Here is a 26,639-nt window from a genome sequence, read left to right as displayed (position 1 = left end):
TGCTGAAAATTATTCAAAAAATCTTGAAAACAAGGAAAGAAGTGAAAAGTGACATCAAAGTACCGGCAAATATCCATATTTTTATTTCAAATACCTGGAATATTAACACAATGCAGAAGAAATCTGGAAATTGCTGAAAATTATTCAAAAAATCTTGAAAACAAGGAAAGAAGTGAAAAATGACATCAAAATACCGGCAAAAATCCATATTTTATTTCAAATACCTGGAATATTAACACAATGCAGAAGAAATCTGGAAATTGCTGAAAATTATTCAAAAAATCTTGAAAACAAGGAAAGAAGTGAAAAATTACATCAGAGTACTGGCAAAAATCAATATTTTATTTAAAATGCCTGGAATATTAACACAATGCAGAAGAAATCTGGAAATTGCTGAAAATTATTCAAAAAATCTTGAAAACAAGGAAAGAAGTGAAAAATTACATCAGAGTACCGGCAAAAATCCATATTTTATTTCAAATACCTGGAATATTAACACAATGCAGAAGAAATCTGGAAATTGCTGAAAATTATTCAATAAATCTTGAAAACAAGGAAAGAAGTGAAAAATGACATCAAAGTACCGGCAAAAATCCATATTTTATTTCAAATGCCTGGAATATTAACACAATGCAGAAGAAATCTGGAAATTGCTGAAAATTATTCAAAAAATCTTGAAAACAAGGAAAGAAGTGAAAAGTGACATCAAAGTACCGGCAAATATCCATATTTTTATTTCAAATACCTGGAATATTAACACAATGCAGAAGAAATCTGGAAATTGCTGAAAATTATTCAAAAAATCTTGAAAACAAGGAAAGAAGTGAAAAATGACATCAAAATACCGGCAAAAATCCATATTTTATTTCAAATACCTGGAATATTAACACAATGCAGAAGAAATCTGGAAATTGCTGAAAATTATTCAATAAATCTTGAAAACAAGGAAAGAAGTGAAAAATGACATCAAAGTACTGGCAAAAATCCATATTTTATTTCAAATGCCTGGAATATTAACACAATGCAGAAGAAATCTGGAAATTGCTGAAAATTATTCAATAAATCTTGAAAACAAGGAAAGAAGTGAAAAATGACATCAAAGTACCGGCAAAAATCCATATTTTATTTCAAATGCCTGGAATATTAACACAATGCAGAAGAAATCTGGAAATTGCTGAAAATTATTCAATAAATCTTGAAAACAAGGAAAGAAGTGAAAAATGACATCAAAGTACTGGCAAAAATCAATATTTTATTTAAAATTCCTGGAATATTAACACAATGCAGAAGAAATCTGGAAATTGCTGAAAATTATTTAAAAAATCTTGAAATCAAGGAAAGAAGTGAAAAATGTCATCAAAGTACCGGCAAAAATCCATATTTTATTTAAAATGCCTGGAATATTAACACAATGCAGAAGAAATCTGGAAATTGCTGAAAATTATTCAAAAAATCTTGAAAACAAGGAAAGAAGTGAAAAATGACATCAGAGTACCGGCAAAAATCCATATTTGTTTAAAATGCCTGGAATAATAACACAATGCAGAAGAAATCTGGAAATTGCTGAAAATTATTCAAAAAATCTTGAAAACAAGAAAAGAAGTGAAAAATGACATCAAAGTACCGGCAAAAATCCATATTTTATTTCAAATACCTGGAATATTAACACAATGCAGAAGAAATCTGGAAATTGCTGAAAATTATTCAATAAATCTTGAAAACAAGGAAAGAAGTGAAAAATGACATCAAAGTACCGGCAAAAATCCATATTTTATTTCAAATGCCTGGAATATTAACACAATGCAGAAAAAATCTGGAAATTGCTGAAAATTATTCAAAAAATCTTGAAAACAAGGAAAGAAGTGAAAAATGACATCAAAGTACCGGCAAAAATCAATATTTTATTTAAAATGCCTGGAATATTAACACAATGCAGAAGAAATCTGGAAATTGCTGAAAATTATTTAAAAAATCTTGAAATCAAGGAAAGAAGTGAAAAATGTCATCAAAGTACCGGCAAAAATCCATATTTTATTTAAAATGCCTGGAATATTAACACAATGCAGAAGAAATCTGGAAATTGCTGAAAATTATTCAAAAAATCTTGAAAACAAGGAAAGAAGTGAAAAATGACATCAGAGTACCGGCAAAAATCCATATTTGTTTAAAATGCCTGGAATAATAACACAATGCAGAAGAAATCTGGAAATTGCTGAAAATTATTCAAAAAATCTTGAAAACAAGAAAAGAAGTGAAAAATGACATCAAAGTACCGGCAAAAATCCATATTTTATTTCAAATACCTGGAATATTAACACAATGCAGAAGAAATCTGGAAATTGCTGAAAATTATTCAATAAATCTTGAAAACAAGGAAAGAAGTGAAAAATGACATCAAAGTACTGGCAAAAATCAATATTTTATTTAAAATGCCTGGAATATTAACACAATGCAGAAGAAATCTGGAAATTGCTGAAAATTATTTAAAAAATCTTGAAATCAAGGAAAGAAGTGAAAAATGTCATCAAAGTACCGGCAAAAATCCATATTTTATTTCAAATACCTGGAATAATAACACAATGCAGAAGAAATCTGGAAATTGCTGAAAATTATTCAATAAATCTTGAAAACAAGAAAAGAAGTGAAAAATGACATCAAAGTACTGGCAAAAATCAATATTTTATTTAAAATGCCTGGAATATTAACACAATGCAGAAGAAATCTGGAAATTGCTGAAAATTATTTAAAAAATCTTGAAATCAAGGAAAGAAGTGAAAAATGTCATCAAAGTACCGGCAAAAATCCATATTTTATTTCAAATACCTGGAATAATAACACAATGCAGAAGAAATCTGGAAATTGCTGAAAATTATTCAATAAATCTTGAAAACAAGAAAAGAAGTGAAAAATGACATCAAAATACCGGCAAAAATCCATATTTTATTTCAAATACCTGGAATATTAACACAATGCAGAAGAAATCTGGAAATTGCTGAAAATTATTCAATAAATCTTGAAAACAAGGAAAGAAGTGAAAAATGACATCAAAGTACCGGCAAAAATCCATATTTTATTTCAAATGCCTGGAATATTAACACAATGCAGAAGAAATCTGGAAATTGCTGAAAATTATTCAAAAAATCTTGAAAACAAGGAAAGAAGTGAAAAATGACATCAAAGTACCGGCAAAAATCAATATTTTATTTAAAATGCCTGGAATATTAACACAATGCAGAAGAAATCTGGAAATTGCTGAAAATTATTTAAAAAATCTTGAAATCAAGGAAAGAAGTGAAAAATGTCATCAAAGTACCGGCAAAAATCCATATTTTATTTAAAATGCCTGGAATATTAACACAATGCAGAAGAAATCTGGAAATTGCTGAAAATTATTTAAAAAATCTTGAAATCAAGGAAAGAAGTGAAAAATGTCATCAAAGTACCGGCAAAAATCCATATTTTATTTCAAATACCTGGAATAATAACACAATGCAGAAGAAATCTGGAAATTGCTGAAAATTATTCAATAAATCTTGAAAACAAGAAAAGAAGTGAAAAATGACATCAAAGTACTGGCAAAAATCAATATTTTATTTAAAATGCCTGGAATATTAACACAATGCAGAAGAAATCTGGAAATTGCTGAAAATTATTTAAAAAATCTTGAAATCAAGGAAAGAAGTGAAAAATGTCATCAAAGTACCGGCAAAAATCCATATTTTATTTCAAATACCTGGAATAATAACACAATGCAGAAGAAATCTGGAAATTGCTGAAAATTATTCAATAAATCTTGAAAACAAGAAAAGAAGTGAAAAATGACATCAAAGTACTGGCAAAAATCAATATTTTATTTAAAATGCCTGGAATATTAACACAATGCAGAAGAAATCTGGAAATTGCTGAAAATTATTTAAAAAATCTTGAAATCAAGGAAAGAAGTGAAAAATGTCATCAAAGTACCGGCAAAAATCCATATTTTATTTCAAATACCTGGAATAATAACACAATGCAGAAGAAATCTGGAAATTGCTGAAAATTATTTAAAAAATCTTGAAATCAAGGAAAGAAGTGAAAAATGTCATCAAAGTACCGGCAAAAATCCATATTTTATTTCAAATACCTGGAATATTAACACAATGCAGAAGAAATCTGGAAATTGCTGAAAATTATTTAAAAAATCTTGAAATCAAGGAAAGAAGTGAAAAATGTCATCAAAGTACTGGCAAAAATCAATATTTTATTTAAAATGCCTGGAATATTAACACAATGCAGAAGAAATCTGGAAATTGCTGAAAATTATTTAAAAAATCTTGAAATCAAGGAAAGAAGTGAAAAATGTCATCAAAGTACCGGCAAAAATCCATATTTTATTTCAAATACCTGGAATAATAACACAATGCAGAAGAAATCTGGAAATTGCTGAAAATTATTCAATAAATCTTGAAAACAAGAAAAGAAGTGAAAAATGACATCAAAGTACTGGCAAAAATCAATATTTTATTTAAAATGCCTGGAATATTAACACAATGCAGAAGAAATCTGGAAATTGCTGAAAATTATTTAAAAAATCTTGAAATCAAGGAAAGAAGTGAAAAATGTCATCAAAGTACCGGCAAAAATCCATATTTTATTTCAAATACCTGGAATAATAACACAATGCAGAAGAAATCTGGAAATTGCTGAAAATTATTCAATAAATCTTGAAAACAAGAAAAGAAGTGAAAAATGACATCAAAATACCGGCAAAAATCCATATTTTATTTCAAATACCTGGAATATTAACACAATGCAGAAGAAATCTGGAAATTGCTGAAAATTATTCAATAAATCTTGAAAACAAGGAAAGAAGTGAAAAATGACATCAAAGTACCGGCAAAAATCCATATTTTATTTCAAATGCCTGGAATATTAACACAATGCAGAAGAAATCTGGAAATTGCTGAAAATTATTCAAAAAATCTTGAAAACAAGGAAAGAAGTGAAAAATGACATCAAAGTACCGGCAAAAATCAATATTTTATTTAAAATGCCTGGAATATTAACACAATGCAGAAGAAATCTGGAAATTGCTGAAAATTATTTAAAAAATCTTGAAATCAAGGAAAGAAGTGAAAAATGTCATCAAAGTACCGGCAAAAATCCATATTTTATTTAAAATGCCTGGAATATTAACACAATGCAGAAGAAATCTGGAAATTGCTGAAAATTATTCAAAAAATCTTGAAAACAAGGAAAGAAGTGAAAAATGACATCAAAGTACCGGCAAAAATCAATATTTTATTTAAAATGCCTGGAATATTAACACAATGCAGAAGAAATCTGGAAATTGCTGAAAATTATTTAAAAAATCTTGAAATCAAGGAAAGAAGTGAAAAATGTCATCAAAGTACCGGCAAAAATCCATATTTTATTTAAAATGCCTGGAATATTAACACAATGCAGAAGAAATCTGGAAATTGCTGAAAATTATTCAAAAAATCTTGAAAACAAGGAAAGAAGTGAAAAATGACATCAGAGTACCGGCAAAAATCCATATTTGTTTAAAATGCCTGGAATAATAACACAATGCAGAAGAAATCTGGAAATTGCTGAAAATTATTCAAAAAATCTTGAAAACAAGAAAAGAAGTGAAAAATGACATCAAAGTACCGGCAAAAATCCATATTTTATTTCAAATACCTGGAATATTAACACAATGCAGAAGAAATCTGGAAATTGCTGAAAATTATTCAATAAATCTTGAAAACAAGGAAAGAAGTGAAAAATGACATCAAAGTACTGGCAAAAATCAATATTTTATTTAAAATGCCTGGAATATTAACACAATGCAGAAGAAATCTGGAAATTGCTGAAAATTATTTAAAAAATCTTGAAATCAAGGAAAGAAGTGAAAAATGTCATCAAAGTACCGGCAAAAATCCATATTTTATTTAAAATGCCTGGAATATTAACACAATGCAGAAGAAATCTGGAAATTGCTGAAAATTATTCAAAAAATCTTGAAAACAAGGAAAGAAGTGAAAAATGACATCAAAGTACCGGCAAAAATCAATATTTTATTTAAAATGCCTGGAATATTAACACAATGCAGAAGAAATCTGGAAATTGCTGAAAATTATTTAAAAAATCTTGAAATCAAGGAAAGAAGTGAAAAATGTCATCAAAGTACCGGCAAAAATCCATATTTTATTTAAAATGCCTGGAATATTAACACAATGCAGAAGAAATCTGGAAATTGCTGAAAATTATTCAAAAAATCTTGAAAACAAGGAAAGAAGTGAAAAATGACATCAGAGTACCGGCAAAAATCCATATTTGTTTAAAATGCCTGGAATAATAACACAATGCAGAAGAAATCTGGAAATTGCTGAAAATTATTCAAAAAATCTTGAAAACAAGAAAAGAAGTGAAAAATGACATCAAAGTACCGGCAAAAATCCATATTTTATTTCAAATACCTGGAATAATAACACAATGCAGAAGAAATCTGGAAATTGCTGAAAATTATTCAAAAAATCTTGAAAACAAGAAAAGAAGTGAAAAATGACATCAAAGTACCGGCAAAAATCCATATTTTATTTCAAATACCTGGAATATTAACACAATGCAGAAGAAATCTGGAAATTGCTGAAAATTATTCAATAAATCTTGAAAACAAGGAAAGAAGTGAAAAATGACATCAAAGTACCGGCAAAAATCCATATTTTATTTAAAATGCCTGGAATATTAACACAATGCAGAAGAAATCTGGAAATTGCTGAAAATTATTCAAAAAGTCTTGAACTAAAAAACTAAAGTCTTTTTCTTTAACTAAAGTCTTTTACTAATAGCATTTGCTTGAAATTAAAGTGAATAACATTTTGCTTTTACTTACTAGCGAAAGCTAGATATTTTAAGTATTTACTTAAAGTTTTTATTTAGTAAATCATCCAATGGCGTTATGCCGTACCCTTTATCGCCTAAAATAAGTCCATAGTTCTGTTGACGTCTTCTCATCATACCAAAAATGTTTGGTCTACTTAAAATACGACTGTTGTGCACCGAGCCAGGCCATTGAGCATCTACGGATGTAAAAATTTCTTTTACGTCACAAGTTGCTTGCACATTTATACTACACCATCCTTTCCTATTGATATACTTGTCACCATGTAGCGATGACGTTATTATTGGTACATGAGTGTCAATTGCACCAAAAGCACAGGGAAATTTATACAACTGTACCCATTCGTTGATTGCCTGCTCAGTCGAGTTTTTTGTAGGAAATTTCATCCAAATTCCTGCCTTTTCAACTATTTTTGGTAAAACGTGAGATATCGTTTTACATATTGTTGTTCTATGAACTCCTTCTTTTCTGATCCTTATTTGAAATCCAGGATCACTTAGAAATTGCAAAAATATTTGCATTTTTTTTGGACTCAATGCACCAACTCTAGTCTCCACTTTTGGCTCCAAAAAATGGTTAGCTATCTACTCAACATTTTCTTCACTAAATCTATACAGATCGTGGTATTCTTCGGCACGACTTTCTTTTTTCTTTCGGGATAAAATTTTACAGATCTTATATTCATAAATGCAGCCATTTCTACCAAACTGTTTAACAATACTAAATTTTTAAGCCAGGGTCTAACAAACTTGCAAAAATGTAAGCTTTTCCTTAATATTCTTAGTAATTGTTTACTTTTATTCCCACCATTTTTAGACAATGCTAACAACTTTAGCTTTTGCTAATTGTATTAATTAGTAAAAGTTACTACTTACTTTTATCCATTACAAACTAAGCATTTGCTAGGAAAATATAAGTTTTAGCTTTTACTGAATTCTTATTCACACTGCCCATTGTAATTTAATAATTAGTATTTTTATTTTTGGGTGTATAAAAAAGATTTTTTTAGTGGATATTAATGCGACTGTTTGATATTGGCAATTGTATTTTAGTTGTGTTTTTATTTGTCTTTAATTAATTTTAAAATAATGGATATTATGGATTTATAAGTTATGGTTATACCTATGTTGTGTTTTTTTTGTAAGTAGTATTTATTTTTATCTATCTATCTTTTTATGCTAGTAGTAATAATTTTTTTCTTTTTCATATCACTACATATTTTTCTCTTTGAGTTAATATTTCATGCGCTTTCATTCTCTATTTCATTAAAGTGAATAATATTGAATACACATTTTTTTCTAATTAACAATTTTTATTGTTTGTCTACCCGAAAGAAAAGTTCACGCTTCGCCACTGACAACTAGTGTCAATTCACAAAAAGTGGCATTTTTAGTTGCTTAATTTTTAAAAAAGTTTAACACCCTGTATACAACCAAAATTATGTTCATATAAAAAAAAATCTTTTTCCATGTAGAAATCACTTTTTAAATTATTCGAACGTCCTTACCTTGTTTCTTATCTTGCGAAAGTTTCCTATGCTCCTGCTTTTTACCAATAAAAGAATTTCAGTTTTTTAAATAAGAAACAAACTAATTTAACAAATTAGTGGTAACTCAGCAAGGGCTACAACGCGTACAAAATCTGTAATTTTCAGTCTCAGAAACGACAATTTTTCTTTAATTAATCTTTATCTCGTTCTAAATCAGACACCAAAATATTGATTTGACAAATTAGTTCCAAAGTTTTGCGTTACACGGTAGAAATATAAGACACCGAACCGAATATCAGAGTTCCGTTCTCACATAATTACAATTACTTTATTTAACAATTTGTTAAATATAAGTAATTATGTGAGAACACCTCACCCAATAGACCTAATTTCTCAATTTTAATGTAAACATTATTATAAGACTTAATTTTTAGGTGAACACTTTTGTCCCTACTTAAACACTTTTTCGGCTTTATCCATTAATAATTCCATTAAAGCAACATCTTGAAGAGTTTTTTTAAACTTCGTCTTCCCGGGTGGGGTACAAATGTACCCCATACATCTCTTTTCTTGCATATTTGCCCAAAAAAAGCTGATTTTTTCTGAAGAATTTTATTTTCTGCTAATAAAAGCTTTGTAAATATTTACTGCCTTTTAAACCACATTTTTTTCTCGGTTTTTCAAAAATAAAGTTGTTTGAATAGCCTGGGGTACATTTATACCCCACTGGCTTGGCGGTGCTTTTACTTCGATCTGGCGCGCGCTGCTTCTAAAAATAGACCATTAGTTGATTATAGTGATCGTTGCAGTGTGCGCAGACTTATTTACTGTTTTATTTATTTCAAAGCCATTGAAGTGTTTTGTTTTAGCAGTTAGTTTTGCTAATTTTGTGGTATTTCGCTTTTTTTAAATTTAATCAAAAATGTCGAAGTGATGCCGAATTAGAACGGCTATTATATGCAGACTCCGATGATGAAATAGGGGAATTTGACGTACTTTTGTCTGACGATGAGGAAAGTGACGGGGAACCGGAAATAAATGACGAGGAGTCGGATCTTATTGAATGCGATAGTGACAGTCAAGGCACATCTGTGGAGCAGGAACAGCAAGAGTCTATGAACGGTGGAAATCTATTTTATAAATCTAAAGATGGTACCCAGTGGTCAAAAGTTCCCTATCCTCAGACACGCAGAGGAGCTAAAGATATAATAAAGAATAAACAAGGTCTTACTCCGTATAGTTCAAATTTTACCACTGAAATTGAAGCTTTTTTACTGTTCATGTCAGACAATATATTGAATACATTAGTAGTTCAAACGAATAGAAAAGCTGAAGAGGTAAGTTTCCTTTTTCATTGATCTTATTTAAAATTTTATTTGATATTATTTATTAGTATTATTAGTTTTCTTTATTTTACTGTTACTTATTAAGAATTATTTTGTTATAGGTAGTAAGACAATGGAATGAAAAATATCCACATAAATTGCAACGAACTTGGCAGCTTACCGATTCTACGGAAATCAAGGCGTACCTAGGAATCCTATTGATCCAAGGAGCGCTTCAAGCAACCAAGGAGCCCCAAAAAATGTTATGGTGTACAGATAAGAAATATGTCAGGGCTATTATTCCAGCAAGAATGTCACGTAATCGATTTCAGTTGCTTACAGCATTTATTCGATTTCACGACTAGAGTCCATAAAATGAGAGAATATGCCGGTGACGTCAGACTTCGCGCATCTAAGCTGGCTATCGTTAAGCGTAGAAGCGTAGAATTCTAGCAGATGTGAAAGAGAGAGATGCATGTATTCACGGTCAAGTAAACCTAATCAGGGAAATATGGGGCCTCCCCTTTATTGATTTTTTGGTTTAAATTTAAGTTTGTGCGCATTTTACGTCACCGGCATATTCTCTCATTTTATGGACTCTATTCTACTAGACCTCAGTGTAAGATAAACGATAAATTGGCGCTAATTAGAGAAGTTTTTGATTTGTTTGTTCAGAATTGTATCATGGCCTATTCACCTGGGTCACATGTTACTATAGATGAGTAAGTAATAGTTCTACCTCATTTTACTCCTTACTCACATCCTCAACCACTAAGAAATATCACTCATCTGACTTATTTATGATCTTCACATACGAGGATAATAATTTTATAGCGATCGTCTATGATTCGTGGCTCTCAGAGGGAGATTTGTGTCAAAAAGTGGGTAAAAGTAAAGATGTTGAGTTTTTACCTCATTCCACTCCTCACTGACAACCTCAATCGCTTGGGAAAATTACTCACCTGACTTATTTATGATCTTCACAAACGAGGATCATCATTTTATAAAGATCGTCAATGATTCGTGGTTCTCAGAGGGGTTTAAAGGTCAAAAAGTGGGTAAAAGTCAACTTTTTGAGTTTCTACCTCATTTCACTTCTTACTCACAACCTCAATCGCTTGGGAATATTACTCAGTTGACTTATTTATGATCTTCACAAACGAAGATCATCATTTTATAGCGATCGTGAACGAGTCGTGGCTCTCAGAGGGGTTTAAAGGTCAAAAAGTGGGTAAAAGTCAACCTATTGAGGTTCTACCTAATTTCACTCCTCACTGACAATCTCAATCGCTTAGGAATATCACTGATATCACTTGGTTATGATCTTCACAAACGATGATCATCATTTTATAGCGATCGTAAACGATTCGTGGCTCTCAGAGGAAGATTCCAGTCGAAAAAGTGGGCAAAGGTAAGTTTTTTGGATTTTTTTTTAAATTAAATTTTTTTTGGAAATGGATAAATCGTTCAAAAGACGTCAAAAAAGTCTAATAAAACTTGTGTGAAAAATGTCATCAAATCAATGCGACAGGTATATTCGTATAAAGAAATCAACTATGCAAGAACCATTATGTCCAGAACACAAAAGTGACTATAACTTCTATGCTTCTTAACTTATTTTAATTATTTAAAGTTATTTGGAAAGAAGATTTATCCCTTATTAAAAAGACGATAATTAATTTCTCTTCCAGGGGTTTTTTATTTAAGCCTAATCGGTCTAGAAATTAGACTTTTATACATTTACAGGTTTATCTTGGTAAAATAAATAACAAACCAGAAAAAAATCAGGGTGAGAGAGTGGTTCTGGATCTTGCTGAACCTCTTGGCACCGGATATGGAGCAACCACTGATAATTTTTTTACAAGCCTACCCTGTGTGGAACCCTTAGAAAAAATAAGTCATACATTCCAAAAAAGTTGCAACCCAAATTATTTAGGCCTGAATTTTCTTATACACCTAGCAAAGGCAAAGCAGTTATTTTATTGTCTACGGAACATCATGATGGTACTGTTGCAGATGAAAAATATAAGAATAAACCTCATATTATACTTCATTATAATGATACAAAGGATGCTGTAGACACCACAGATAAAATGGTAAAGCAATACTCTGCTCGCAGAATTTGCAATCGATGGCCAATGGCAATTTTTGGCCAATTATTAGATATTGCGGCACTAAACTCTTTGATTTTATGGGACATCAAGTATCCAAAAATCAAAAAATCTAAGGACGACCGGCGATATTTTTTGCTTCAGTTAGGAGAATATTTGGTAAAAGAATATATTGTACGAAGATATAATAACTCAGGACGCTTGAGCAAGACGCTAAGGCAGTATATGCGCGATGTTGTTCCAGACTTGGCGTCTCCTCCAGTTGAAAACCAAAATGAAAGACTTAAAAGTGGACGTTGTTATCACTGTGATCGAAATAGAGATCGCAAATCTAGACAACTTTGCAAGGAGTGTCAAAATTTCGTATGCGCGAACATAACACCATGTAAAAGAAGTGAAGTGTGTTAAGTGCAAAGAAAATTAACTATGTTTTTTTATAATTTGATTAGTTACAAGTTTATTTTATGTATTTGTATAATTAAAAACATGTAAATGTATCAGTAGTATCATTTTCATGATGGGGTACAAATGTACCCCACTTGGGACTTACTACATAACTTTTCGAACGTGGGAAGACGAAGGATAATGTCTTGTTCTATTTTTCGATGACGCAAGTCCCTAGAAAGTGAAAATTTAAAATCTATTAATGCAGTGGCACAAATTGGGTTGATAATTTGAAAGCAAATGGAACAACCAGAATATCAATTTATTGATATTATTCAAATTCCTGGACAAGTTCTCACTAGCATGAAGCACCTGCTAAAAAAAGACTATAAATGCCTGGAAATTGTAAATAATTAATTGTTGGAAGATGGAAGATCCTGAAAGAGGCGTGATAGGAATGCCTTCAGAAAATAGTGGGGCACTATTCAGCACTCAATTCTTGATTCAGTTCCCACTTAAATTTATTCGAATTTTAGTCTTTCAGTGTAAAAAAAACAAATTGTTTTGCTGCTGATTATTTAGAAAAAAAAGGGTATGGGAAAAAAATTCAAATGGATGATTTTTTCGAGGAATTCAATGGAATGATTTTTGCCCAAGAAATTTTATTTCTTTTCCAATAAGTGGATACCAAAACATTTCTTGTACCTCAAAAACTCTCTGAACTAGAGGTAATTTTGTCCATCAAGGTCCAAACTGCCAAATTTGAGTTTTTGCAACTCATATTGCAACATCATGATTTTTATGCAATTAACCACTGGGAATTTTTTCACAGTAATAATATGGAGTTCCTGGGAACGGATTTGAGGGTAAAAACACCATTCTAGACTAAAAATTTCGAAAGTTAGAGCAGTTTTGGTTGGGGCATGTTTTTTTTTTGTCAATTTTCATAGTAAATGTCCACGATTCTTGGGAATATTTTAAAAAATAATTGAAAATGTCTTAAAAGAGGTTTGTCTCAAGAAAGGGTGTTTCTTTTCCAATAATTCCATAGAAAAACATTTCTTGCACCTCAAAAACTTTCCGAACTAGAGGTGATTTTGTCCATCAAGGTCCAAGACTTGCCATATTTGATTTTTTGCCACATCATGATTTTTATGCATCAATGGATATTTTTGGGTATAACTTAAGAACCGCTGAGGATATTTTCATAATTTTTTCACAGTAATATTATGGAGTTCCTGTGAACGGATTTGAGTGTAAAAACACCATTCTAGACTAAAAATTTCGAAAGTTAGAGCAGTTTTGGTTAGGGCATGTTTTTTTTGTCAATTTTCATAGTAAATGTCCAAGATACTTGAGAATATTTTAAAAAATAATTGAAAATGTCTTAAAAGAGGTTTGTCTCAAGAAAGGGTGTTTCTTTTCCAATAATTCCATACAAAAACATTTCTTGCACCTTAAAAACTCTCCGAACTAGAGGTGATTTTGTCCATCAAGGTCCAAGAGCTGCCGAATTTGAGTTTTTGCAACATCATGATTTTTATGCATCAATGGATATTTTTGGGTATAACTTAGGAACCACTGGTGATATTTTCATAATTTTTTCACAGTAATAATATGGAATTCCTGGGGACGGATTTGAGGGTAAAAACGTCATTCTAGACTAAAAATTTGGAAATTTAGAGCAGTTTTGGTTGAGACATGTTTTTTTTGTCAATTTTCATAGTAAATGTCCACGATTCTTGAGAATATTTTAAAAAATAATTGAAAATGTCTTAAAAGAGGTTTGTCTCAAGAAAGGGTGTTTCTTTTCCAATAATTCCATACAAAAACATTTCTTGCACCTTAAAAACTCTCCGAACTAGAGGTGATTTTGTCCATCAAGGTCCAAGACTTGCTATATTTGAGTTTTTGCAACATCATGATTTTTATGCATCAATGGATATTTTTGGGTATAACTTAGGAACCACTGGTGATATTTTCATAATTTTTTCACAGTAATAATATGGAATTCCTGGGGACGGATTTGAGGGTAAAAACGTCATTCTAGACTAAAAATTTGGAAATTTAGAGCAGTTTTGGTTGAGACATGTTTTTTTTGTCAATTTTCATAGTAAATGTCCACGATTCTTGGGAATATTTTAAAAAATAATTGAAAATGTCTTAAAAGAGGTTTGTCTCAAGAAAGGGTGTTTCTTTTTCACTAATTCGATATAAAAACATTTCTTGCACCTCAAAAACTTTCCGAACTAGAGGTGATTTTGTCCATCAAGGTCCAAGACTTGCCATATTTGATTTTTTGCAACATCATGATTTGTATGCATCAATGGATATAATATGGAGTTCCTGGGGAGTTCTCTTTTTTTGTTTCGTTTTCTTTTCTTAATATATTTGTTTGTTTTTTCATATTTTTGGGTAAATAATCATTGTTGTATTACAGATACTTATATTTCCTTATTGGTAACTTTTTTGCTTTAGTTTATATCAGCTTAATTTTGTGTGTTAAAATTAAGCCAGTTACTAATAATTATTAACTATTATGTATTAATAAAAATTAAATTATTTTTTTAATAAATTTAATATATTACGCTCAATTGTTATGCTGCGATATACCTCAACAGCTCTTTCTATGATCAAACAAAACAGTTAATTAAAAAAAAATAGAAAAACAAGGAAATCTGTAAATTTACCTTAGTTTCAATATATAAATCTTCTCCTGCTTAAGAGAGAAAGAAGGATACTATTACTATACTTCCTGGCAACATTGCAAATGATCCATTAAAAAAACCTCAATTTAGTTACCAGGAGCCAGTTAGTTTTAGAAATTACTATATTATTCATAACCAAACTTTTTTTCAGACATAATATATAGCAAAAACTGCCCCAACAAAGTTGCAGCGTAATATTCCTGCTATCATACCAAACAAGGAGGTTAAAAGATGCCCTATTTGTTACCCGTTGTTACCAATTTAGTTATTTATATGAGATGATTAGCTAATTTCAGTTTTTAAGTAATAAAGTAAACTGTATATGAATAATATATATATAAAACATACCTGTTAAGATAAAAACTAAAAACAGGCTGATTTATAATTTTCTGATCGACCATGTTATAAAAAACGGGCACCACTCCATCGACGGAAATGCGAGAATAAGCCATTCCGAGGATACCGTCAAATTTGGCAGCCACAAATGCCAAACCGGGTTCACTCAAAGCCTCACCGAAGGTTTGGTCCTTGACTATGGCAGAACCAACCTAGAGAGGGTTATTTGATTTCATTTAAACGAACTGAATATTTATTTATTTGGCATTTTCCAATACTTACAGCAACAGTGTCTGTCGAGAGGAATCCCGAAAGACTACCGGATCCATACGTAATAGCGAATTCGGTGCCGTTCTTTTTATAAGTAGATGATTTAGTTGAGTCGTATTTGTTGTGAAGTACTGAAATAAAAAGTTCTACTCGTAAAAAGTGAATAACTCGTTAGATTTTAAATTGCTTTGATTATGTAAAATGTTTAGATCGTTGATATTTTTACTAAAATGCTTCGGGATTTGTCGCGTTCAGAGGGGAGAGGGTTAAAATTCTAAGTTTACACTGTAAGAGAGCTAATGTAAAGATAAATTCTGTGAGAAGAGATGTTATACAATTTTTCGAAAATTATGATAACAGTCGTCTGTGTGCGGGAAAGAAAGAGTGTATTACATACAAAAAAGTTAAAAAGCAAAAACGCTATATGAATTACTCACCTTGCATCAGAAATATTTAAAAGAAAAAAGATGTAAAATATCTTACACTACATTTTGCCGTCTTAGACCCTTTTGGGTAGTGCCACCAAAACTTGGCTCCCGGGACACTTGCTTATGCATAACGCATGAAAATTTTCGTTTGATCGTTTCCGGATTACACTTTGAAAAAATTATAAATTTGAAAAATCCCGAGGAAGTTATTAGTGCTGTTACGTGTAACCCCCATAATGAAGAATGTTTAAGTCGACAATGTAAAACTTGCAAGGAAATTCACGTTCCAGTAAATGAATTTAATGCAAAGAGCCAATGCCAATACCAGAAGTGGTGTACTAAAAAAGAATCCCGAGTTAGTAGTAAGACTGGTAAGACGATTATTGTGCAGGTAACTTTGAAAGAAGATATTATTTATTTATTTATTTATTTATTTTACAATACAAGCCTTACAGGTAAATAAATACCCATCTACAAGGCAGCAAAGACCTTCAAATACATAATAATAACTTATGCTAACTAAGAAAAATATATATATAACTTGTTACAAAAATCTTCTAAGCTAACTAAAACTAACTAAAAAATTACATAAAAAGTAATAAGAGGCATAGAAAATAAGTAACAAAAACGATCAAAACCTAATGTGCTGACTATAAACCTCAATTTTTATTAACGGAAATGGCTATATTATTTACAAAAAATAGCTTAATACAAACTCAGGTTACTTGTGGCTTAGTGTTCAAGTGAGCGACATAAGGCTTCCTTTGTAATATTGAAAATGTCAAAATGAGCATCATTATTGTAAATACTACACATGGTATAAATTGGTGAAAATTTAAGTAGATTTGTTCTAGGAGTAGGGAGATGAAACGTGGTATGATGTCTATTATTGAGACGAGGCACAAAAAAATATAATTTTGACACTAATGGCGGACTATCGATTAGATAATTAAGTAATTTATGTCATAAGAGCAGAAAAGGTTCGTCGAGTTTCTAGGGAACAAATATTAAAACGTTGGAGCAGATCATCATGTGGAAAACCCTGAGGTGGGTATACATTATCACACTTAAAACATAAGTATTTTAAAAAGCGCCTTTGCACTTGCTCTAGATTGTTAATGTGTACATTATAAGCCGGCGACCATACCATATCACCGAAGCATATTCCAATCGTGATCGTACATATGCAAAATATAATGTTTTTATGGCATCTGGATTTCTGAAATCCTTAGTGCTTCTATAAATAAATCCATATGATTTTGACGCTTCTGAGACTACTGTGTCAATATGGTATGAGAAAGACAGTTTGGTATCAAAGTACACTCCCAAGTCTTTAAAAGAATTTGTGCGTATTATTGTAGTCGTATTTAAAGCGTAGTTAAATAATAACGGTTTTAATTTGTTGGTATATGTCATAACATTACATTTAGAAACATTCAACTTTAGACCATTTTCTACACACCAAGCATTTACCAAGTCAAGATTATACTGCAATCTATGACAATCTGCGAGATTTCTTATTTTATTATATAACTTGATATCGTCTGCATAAAGTAAAAAATCGCAATCCAATTTATCACCAATATCGTTAATAAAATAGTTAAACAGTAGCGGTCCAAGCACAGATCCCTGCGGGACACCAGAAACTACATCATAGGAGCTTGACCTTTCGCCGTATAACTCTACGTACTGACTTCTACCACATAGATATGAGCGAAACAATTGAAGAGAGACAGCTGAAAATCCAAAATTACTAAGCTTATCAACAATTAAACTATGATTCAATTGATCGAAAGCCTTGCTAAAATCCAGGTATATAACATCCATCTGTTCCCCATTATCAACTGCCTCAGCAATATTCTGAGTTATAAGCAAAAGGTTTGTGCTCGTAGACCTTCCTTTAAAAAATCCGTGCTGTTGGGGAATAATAATATTTTAGGTTAACGGAAAAACTCTATCGTGAATTAAAAATTCAAAAACTTCACAAAAATTGCAAATTATAGATATAGGTCTATAATTACATATATCGGACTTATTACCTTTTTTAAATACAGGACAAACCTTGGAAACTTTCCATAATGCGGGAATAGACCCCGATAAAAGACAGTTGTTAAACAAAACAAGTAAAGGCTTTACAAGTATATGCCTACAGTCCTTAATAATAAATGCAGGAATAAGATCCGGTCCTGTTGTAAATTTAGGTTTTAATTTGTTTAAAGCATTGAGTACTTCGCGTTCTGAAAAACAAGAAATATTTATATTAAGAGAGTTATTTGGGGTATGATGAGAATTAGGGTGTAAATTATTATTTAAAAAAGATCGTTTAAAGTAGTCAGCGAAGGAATTAACTATCTCAAGGGTGCCCTTTATAGGAGTGTCCTTGTAAAACATATCTTTAGGAATATCTCTTGTATTTTTTTAATTCTTTATAAAACTCCAAAATTTGTTAGGATTATTTATGATACTGCTTTCCACATTTGAAACGTATTGATAGTAAGATTTAGATATATCTCCTTTAGATTTATTGCGTAACAATTTAAACGTGTTTATATCATCGGTTCTTCCATATTTTTTAAATTTGTTGTAATGAAAACTCTTAAGCTTTATATCCCTTATAATACTATTTGTGAACCAAGGTGGAAAATTTCTCCTAGGTATATTAGGATATTTTGGTACAAAACTGTCCAATTCCTTTAATATTAAATCATAAAAGACCTTAAACTGATGCTCCACAGAAACCGTAGCTTCCATAAATGACCAATCAGTCTTTGAAAAGGCATCATATAAATTAGGAAAATTAGCTTTTTTAAAGTTAAATGCATTTTGTAGGTTAAAAAGTGTCTTACGCTTAAAATTCATAGAGTGGCAATATTTTAACGAAATATCAAGAGCAGGATGGTGAGTATCTTCGGTTAACAACGGATCCAAAGATTTTTCCACTATGCAATTTTCATTATTGTTTATGACCAAATCAAGAATTCTGTTATTTGAATTTTGTATAGAGTTGCTTTGATTGCAATTAAGAAAAGTTATAAAGTTCTGCAGTATTAAAATATGCTTATCTTGAGAATTGTTACAGTTAACGTAATTAGGTAGATTAAAATCACCCAATATGCAAATATTATTACCAAAAATGCAGTCAAGGGATGTTAGACACTCAAACAGATTTTCCAAAGTTTCAGGAGATACTGGAGGAGGAAGATATACAGCAAAAACTAAAATTGACGAGAAATCTAATACAATCTTAACACCAACAATATCTATACCGGGCTCAAGATCAACACTTTGATTTACATCTATTTTAAAAGCATTAAACTTTTTATTAACGGCTATCAGACAGCCCCCACCTCGTGATTTTCCCGTATTTAGAAAATCTCTATCGGCTCGAAAGACATTGTACACAGCCGCAACCACCTCACCATCAGATATTGACAAATCGAGCCATGTCTCAGTAAGCGCCATTAGATCATACCAACACGCAGAGGTGCTATTTAATAAATCTGCAGTCTTTGTTCTCAAGCCACGTACGTTCTGATAATAGATCAAAAAGCGCTTACTAAATCCGGTACTCGGTGCAGTATAATAATTTTGGTTGCTCGCAGTAGGCGCCATCAATACGGGCGGGGTCAATGCAGGAGCATAGTTCAAAATCGTTAGATGGGCAGGTACAGAAGCAGCACCTTGAGCTATGAAATTATCGATTAATTGCTATTGGCCGAGAATATTTGCCCGTAGTTTTGCACACGCATTCTTGAAAACCGAACATACCGATATATCCCAAGCAGCATGATCCGATTTGACAGTGTTGCCACGATTATGAGAATTATGATTAATACAATTAGAAGATTTTAATGTGGAAGATTTGCATTCTTTTACTGAGTGATTTTCACTACATCTGGGACAAATTTGAGTTTTAATGCAATTTTTTGAAGAATGGTTAAATTCATTACAGTTAAAGCAGCGATTTACTTCAACACCATCAAATACAGAGCACGCATCATATCCCACAAAAACAGTGCCCACCTTTATGATCCTATCATATGTCGCTCTATCTAATTGAACAACAGCCTGAAATACCTTGTCACTTTTTTTTGTCGTACATATTTTAAAAACATTACATATGGATTCAGAAAAAAATACATCTTTATTTATTTGTTTAATTAAATTAAGAAATTCGTCATTATTATAATTTTCCCTAAAACCTACTATACGAACCCTAGGACTAATTCCGTGAAGCTCCTTAATTTCATAGGAATCAGCTAACTTTTCTTGAGCCATCTCTCTAAACGTTTTTTTTTTCTTCCTGACTTTTACAGCCTACGACAATGGAACCATTTTTAACCGCTTTTACTTTGGTTAACTGTAAATTCAATTCCGATGGGTTAATTCGATGGGTTATATCTTCCTTGGTCTTTTCAGTGGTCTGGGCTTGGTTCTTTGGCACTACCAAGACAGCAGGTTGAGTGTTATTTTTTGCTATACTTGAATAGCTCACCGGTGCAGTAGTCGCCGACTTGACACTTAAGATCTTCTCAGAGATTACAGTAACTAAATCAGATTTTAGGGATTCAAAAGCAGCAGTAATAGAAGCCAGTGATGATTGTACATGCTCATTTACGAGAAGTTTTAAACGTGATTGGTCAATGGAAATACATTTTGAAACACATTCATCACACTTCCAGGATAAACCTCTTACTTCAGAAATCAAATTGGCTACATCGACGGACTTGTGAACGCAGTTGATATGCGAAGCGTTTTTACATTCACTACATGGCAGTTTTTTTCGTGATGGTATAGATTCCTCACAAAAAACACATATAGACATATTTGGTCTATTGTTTGCACTTAAATCACTCTTTTAACACATCTTTTACACTCTTATTACAATATCTCACTACAATCTTGTTCAGGAGGTGTTCTTGCTTCTTCCAAAATATATGAACATTATCAACACTCAAAAAGTCACTTAATGACTCCGAATTGCTTCTTCATATTGACTTTTCAGAAAACTATTCATGCAAATATTTCTCCGAGGCACAGGCATCAGCGTTGCTTACAGCAAGGATCGGGTAAGCTCATTTTCCACTATATCTCCGAGTCTTAGACATGATGCCAAAGCAATTGCATCTCACTTGATTCCAATTTTAGAACGTTTTTCCAGGCCATTGATAAATACCATCTATTTTCTTTCGGATAGCCCTAGTACACAATACCGCAACAAGACGATGTTTAATATCATTGGGTATTATTTGCCAACTAAATTTACAAATATTAACAAGATTTCTTGGTCATACAGTGAGGCTGGACATGGTAAAGGTGCCCCGGAGGGAGTTGGGACAACCTTAAAACGTACAGCGGACCGATTGGTAGCGGAAAATACAGACATACCCTGTTACGAAAAATTTGTGGATGTAGTTAATAAAAATGTATTTAACATACATATTAAAAAACATCTTGTTGAACTTGCATTGTCTTATTTATTTAATGTAACACGACGTTTCAGGACAGTGTAGGATCTAGAGAGAGGCGTGTCCTCCCCCCCCCCCCAACTCTTTTCACGGATGACTTTCCCTTCCACATAGCTACACACATCTAGTATATAAGCCTATAGAATAGTAGTTTGCTGTCAGTTTACACTTGATAACGGTTGGAGATACTTACCAACCGAAACGTCGTGTTACATTAAATAAATAAGACAATGCAAGTTCGACAAGATGTTTTCACTGTACCATTGTCTACCACCTTCAAAAACAGATTGGATAACCGGTACGGACCCGGAACCAGCAACCTATTTAGAGGCTTTGAGAAAACCAAGATAAAGATGATCAAGGAGGAGGAACACATTAGCTTTCTGCGAGAGACAAGAGACGCCAATGTCATTCCTACTGGTCTACGTCTCAAAACCGCTATACCAGGTAGAAGATCAGAACGTGCTAGTATGGAGCTGCTGCGATCTCAACTTAGCTACCACCGTTGGAAGAAAGCAAAAATAGAAATCGAATGCATTCAGCGATTCGAAGAAATCAAAGAAGTTACATTGGAGGAAGACTATCAACCAATCTTTGCCAAAATAGACTTCACTTGCCAGAAGCTAAGAGCAGGCCACCTTTCAAAACTCCAAAACCTTAAATCCAGACGAACCAACAGGACTCAACCAGCACCAACCTCTAACCTCCCCGCCACCATCATTAATGTATCAAAAAGAACCCTTACCGATGCTGAACAAAAGGTGTTAAACAGAGGACTAAACTTCGCCATATCCTCAAAACCATCCTTTATAGACATAGTGTCTTCAGTAGAATCAATCCACCGTAGAATCAATCCACCTACCACGTCCTGAGGCCGATGAATTTCGACACGAGGTAAGGGTTGCTCTAGACTCACTTAAAAAACAGAAACCTTCGCAGAACATCAGCAAAGAAGAGGAAACAGCTCTCAGGAATCTCAGAAGTGAAAAGAACATCTGAAAATTCTTCCTGCAGATAAGGGCAATGCAACTGTGATTATGGACCTGGAAACCTACGAAAACAAGGTCGAGGAAGTTTTGAACAAAGGGGAATACAGGCTACTATCTAAGGATCCGACGGCAACATAAGACTCATAATTTCAAAGAGCATAATTTCTAAAAAGTTATTTCATATATACTTCTGCCTGTATTTACAATGGCCTACCTGCAGAAATCAAAGATTTAGGCATGGCCTCTTTTAAGTCTAAATTTAACAAATTTTTGGAGACTGCTGATATTTTAATACGGGTGTAACTTTGATTTTGGTATGGTTGGTTCTCTGAATCATTTTTGTTCAAATTTTTATTTTTAAGAAAATTGTGTGTTTAAAATGTCCTTTTATTATTTATTCTGGTGGTTATTAAAACACGCCTAACGGTACTTTCCACCTCTGTATGTATATAGAATAGATGTTGATAGTGTCAGAAGAAGATGCATCACATGTATTAAACAAGAGAGAAGACATTTTGAACATTTGTTATAATTTTAGGTTTGTTTAATGAAATTTTGATTTTTTAATTTTGGTCAATCAGGAAATATAAATTTTGAAAATTTTAAAAAAATAAATAAATATAAATATATAAACCATTTTAACTATTACTTTGTTTAACACGATAAACTAAAAATCAATGATCCGATTTCACTCTGATTAAGTCGAATTGACCTCTAATTAACATTATTTTGATACTAATTAACATTATCATATAATACTAAACTTATCGGCGGTTCAAGAAATTGTAAGAAAAATTTTGTATTTCCATTCTCAAATGTTTATTATTAATTTTTTTGAAATGGTTTTTCAATATAATGTTTCTAAAATCGATGTATCTAGAGACGTATGGAAAGATTTTTTTATTTCTATCTTTTTGGTTTTTAAATAAAAAATCAAAATTTTAGAAATTAAAAAAACTAGCACCTATCAACTCTTGAAAAAAGTATGTACATTTCATTAGTGAAAACCGCATTAAAAAATATTAAATAAAACAGTTATCCAGGAAATAGAAATTTATAGGTGAATAATCCCCTTAGTGTTTGGAAATTCAATTTATGGACAGAAAAGGTGGGCAATTCTTTTGGCCAAAAAAGCGTGACATCCAATTTATTCCATGTAGTGAAATTTTGTATAAACTGTCTAAAAAAATCAGTTTTTAAAGAGAAAAAACGGCACATTTCCAAATTTTATTATCTTTGGACATTACCATGACACCAATTTAACATTACCATGTCGTCTGTACATTACCGTGTTTGATAAATCTCATTACCATGTCATTTTTTATTTATTTTTTTTTTTTGAAAAATATGAGGGGTACCTAATTTTTATAAAATAATTTGAATATAATTTTTGCACCAAAATAAATTATAAAAGTATTTTATTTGTAAACTTCCCAATGTAATACTCAGTTTTCGTTATGTTTTGAAAATGATCCATATAGGCATGATTCGTGTTGCAAATCTAAGCAACAACACTGTAATCACTATTAACAGCTTTTTAAAATATAACTATGTTATAGAATCCAGTCCAACATAAATTCTTCAGTTGAAAGGGAATATTTCTTTTTTTTTTTTAATTCTGTCTCTTGATCCTGCAAAAGGAGAATAAAACATATACACGCATATGTGAGAGTGTGAGAGGAAATAGATCAATAGATCTTAGCTTGAGCTATTTTGATTTTTTTAAATTTCATTGTTTATAAAATTTTGGTTTGCAGATCTACCTATACTCTCTATATATTATCATAATATTGCAAACAAATCTCAATCATAGTCATAAAAAATAATATCACATGATTCACTTTAATTTCGACCTTTGGTTAATCATTGCCCTGTTCACTGTAAATATGCTGATAAACAATCTTAATTAAAATGAAAATATTATTCTTAGTCAGTTACAAGATAAATATACAAAACATATAATTTACATTATAAAAAATTGTTTATAATACAAAAAGTAATTTAATTGTTTTTTTTTTATAAGACACTAAGGGTATTTTCTGCATTGGCTTTTTTTACCTTTATTGCATGCATTCAATAAAATTTCGATTTTTTTTCATATATAAATACTTACAGCAAGCAATATTTGTGTAATGACACTGTTTGGAAGGTATCCATAAATTCGAAGATCCCGTATCAAAGACAACAGTAAATTTCTGTGGAGGAGTGCCAATGGCTATTGCGCCATAGTATTGTGCCTAAAACACATAAAACAAACAGTTGTTACTGTTATAAATATTTTATGCAGCTACATACAAGATATAAATAAATTTAATCTTAATTCTGCTTAATTTCTATGTCAGATCTACAGCCTCCTTAAGCAACACTGTCAGTTTTGTCCATGTTCTATGAAATTTTAGGAAAACTCATTAGTACTTAGAAATCTGTCTGAAAATGTATCAGTCAAGGTTCTTCACTTCTGGCCAATCCTATTTGCTTGCTTTATAACCTCTTTTTTGTTATCGATTAAATTTGGAAAAAATTATTTAAATTTCTCGTTTTTGTGCGGAAAAGGTTTGGCAACATGACAAAAAAACATGTTTACACTAATGTAACGGTTATCAAAAAAACATGATAACTGTAGTGTGAATAACAAAATATTTCCACATTCTTCTATGAATCAAGCATACTAATATTTCAATATAATAATTCGGGCATAATATAATATATGATTGAGTTACCCAAAAAAACTATATAAAAAAAAACATGACATCTAATTAAATTACTTAAAAAAAAAATATTACTCACATCTAAGTAGTTAGATAGAGGTTCAGGAATTGGGTCCGAACTAGTATATCTCAGCCTGACTTGCTGAATATGGGTGCCGACCTCTCTTAAAGTGTTCCTTGCAGATTTGTCTTTAGTCAATGGCACCCTGTATATAAAAAAATAAGGAGAACTGAATAAACCAGGTTTTGTTGCTGTATGGTTAACTAGGTTTATATTATATGTAAAAACATTTTTTATTTAAGGTATTAATAACTCTAAACCTTGCTGGATTGTGCTCTATATGGAGGAGATTTATATATTAGGAAAAGCATTGATTGGTTCCTGTATTTTGCATGAATCAATCAATGCAGAACAAATAGTAGAATTTTTAATTTTTCATGTTGGATCACAATGTATCAAGTATTGGATTGAGGAGAAGACTTAACTAATTTAATTGGAAACTAAGAGTATTTTGTTCATCATCCACTAAAAACGATTAATCTGACATATAGAATGTCCATCATCAGGGATAACAAATTAAGAGGTTCTGTCAATTCATCTTATAGTTCCAGTGCCTCAGACAAGGTTACAATGAATTAAGATACATGAGAATGGGACAATACTTGGATTTACAAAAAAACTTTAAACTACATAGTTAAGACAATAAGTCAATAATCAATAATACAACTATTGTTTTATAATAAGAGTGCTATTTGGAGCACAGTTTACTTTCACCAAATGTACAGAAAAACCAACTATATAACTGAGATACCGAAATTACAAATGCTTCGACCATTAGCAATGGGTTGGAACTTTGGAATCAATGGAAGATTGACCTACTGTAGTGTCCTCTGAGAATTCTTTCTCAAGGTACCATTTGTACGAATAATAATAATCTAATAATCTTTCCCTGGTAATGCGGTTCAGATTGAAATAAGGAATGGTAAGTTAGTTGAATACGGAATATATGAGAGACCAGTTTACATTTCTGTGTTTTATTTATGGTAATTATCCTAGGGATGAAATAAGTCAAAGTCAAATATTGCTTTATTGTTATAACATTAAAATGTTTTTAACAAAGCTAGAAAAATCAAAACTTACAAACTACAAGTATAAAATTTAAAATTAAAAAAGAAATATTTAAGACACAAATATAAAATACGAACATACATACAAAAACACAACCATTGATCTTATATATATAATCAGTCACTTAAAGTATATCATTAAAAAATTCTTCAACAGAGTAATAGGTCTTAGCCGCAAGCAATCTCTTTAAATGTTTTTTGAAAATCCTAGGCGAAGTTAAGTTTTTAATAATGATAGGCAGATGATTAAAGATAGAAATACTGTCATAAAAAATTGATTTTTTTGTTAAAGCTGAAGTAGGTCGAGGAAGGTGCAAAATCATCTGATTCCTGCTTGGGTACCGAGCACTCCTGACCATGAACCTTTCTCTGTACTTATAGATTATGCAAGCAGTCTCAAGAATATACA

At 31.2% G+C, this 26,639-nt stretch overlaps 2 protein-coding genes across 2 annotated transcripts in view; both read right to left on the bottom strand.

Annotated features, from left to right (window-relative positions):
* The window catches only part of LOC126748000 (lysosomal aspartic protease), a 48,196-nt gene that overhangs the window by 12,137 nt on the left and 9,420 nt on the right, over positions 1–26,639 (bottom strand). Inside the window, exons 2-5 of the mRNA XM_050457002.1 lie at positions 25,182–25,308; positions 24,508–24,631; positions 15,522–15,640; positions 15,252–15,451 (exon numbers count right to left, since the gene is read on the bottom strand). Coding sequence (XP_050312959.1) covers positions 15,252–15,451; positions 15,522–15,640; positions 24,508–24,631; positions 25,182–25,308 — 570 coding nt within the window. The remainder of the gene's footprint in view (positions 1–15,251; positions 15,452–15,521; positions 15,641–24,507; positions 24,632–25,181; positions 25,309–26,639) is intronic.
* Positions 16,341–21,915, bottom strand: LOC126747999 (uncharacterized). The gene is made up of 2 exons (XM_050457001.1): positions 17,977–21,915; positions 16,341–17,851 (listed from the first exon to the last, which is right to left on the bottom strand). The coding sequence occupies exon 1, from the start codon at positions 19,547–19,549 to the stop codon at positions 18,356–18,358; it is 1,194 nt and encodes a 397-aa protein (XP_050312958.1). The 5' UTR covers positions 19,550–21,915; the 3' UTR covers positions 16,341–17,851; positions 17,977–18,355.

This window comes from Anthonomus grandis, chromosome 20 (genome assembly GCF_022605725.1).
Source record: "Anthonomus grandis grandis chromosome 20, icAntGran1.3, whole genome shotgun sequence".
NCBI classification, from domain to species: domain Eukaryota; kingdom Metazoa; phylum Arthropoda; class Insecta; order Coleoptera; family Curculionidae; genus Anthonomus; species Anthonomus grandis.
This window is presented reverse-complemented; position numbering and strand designations above follow the sequence as displayed.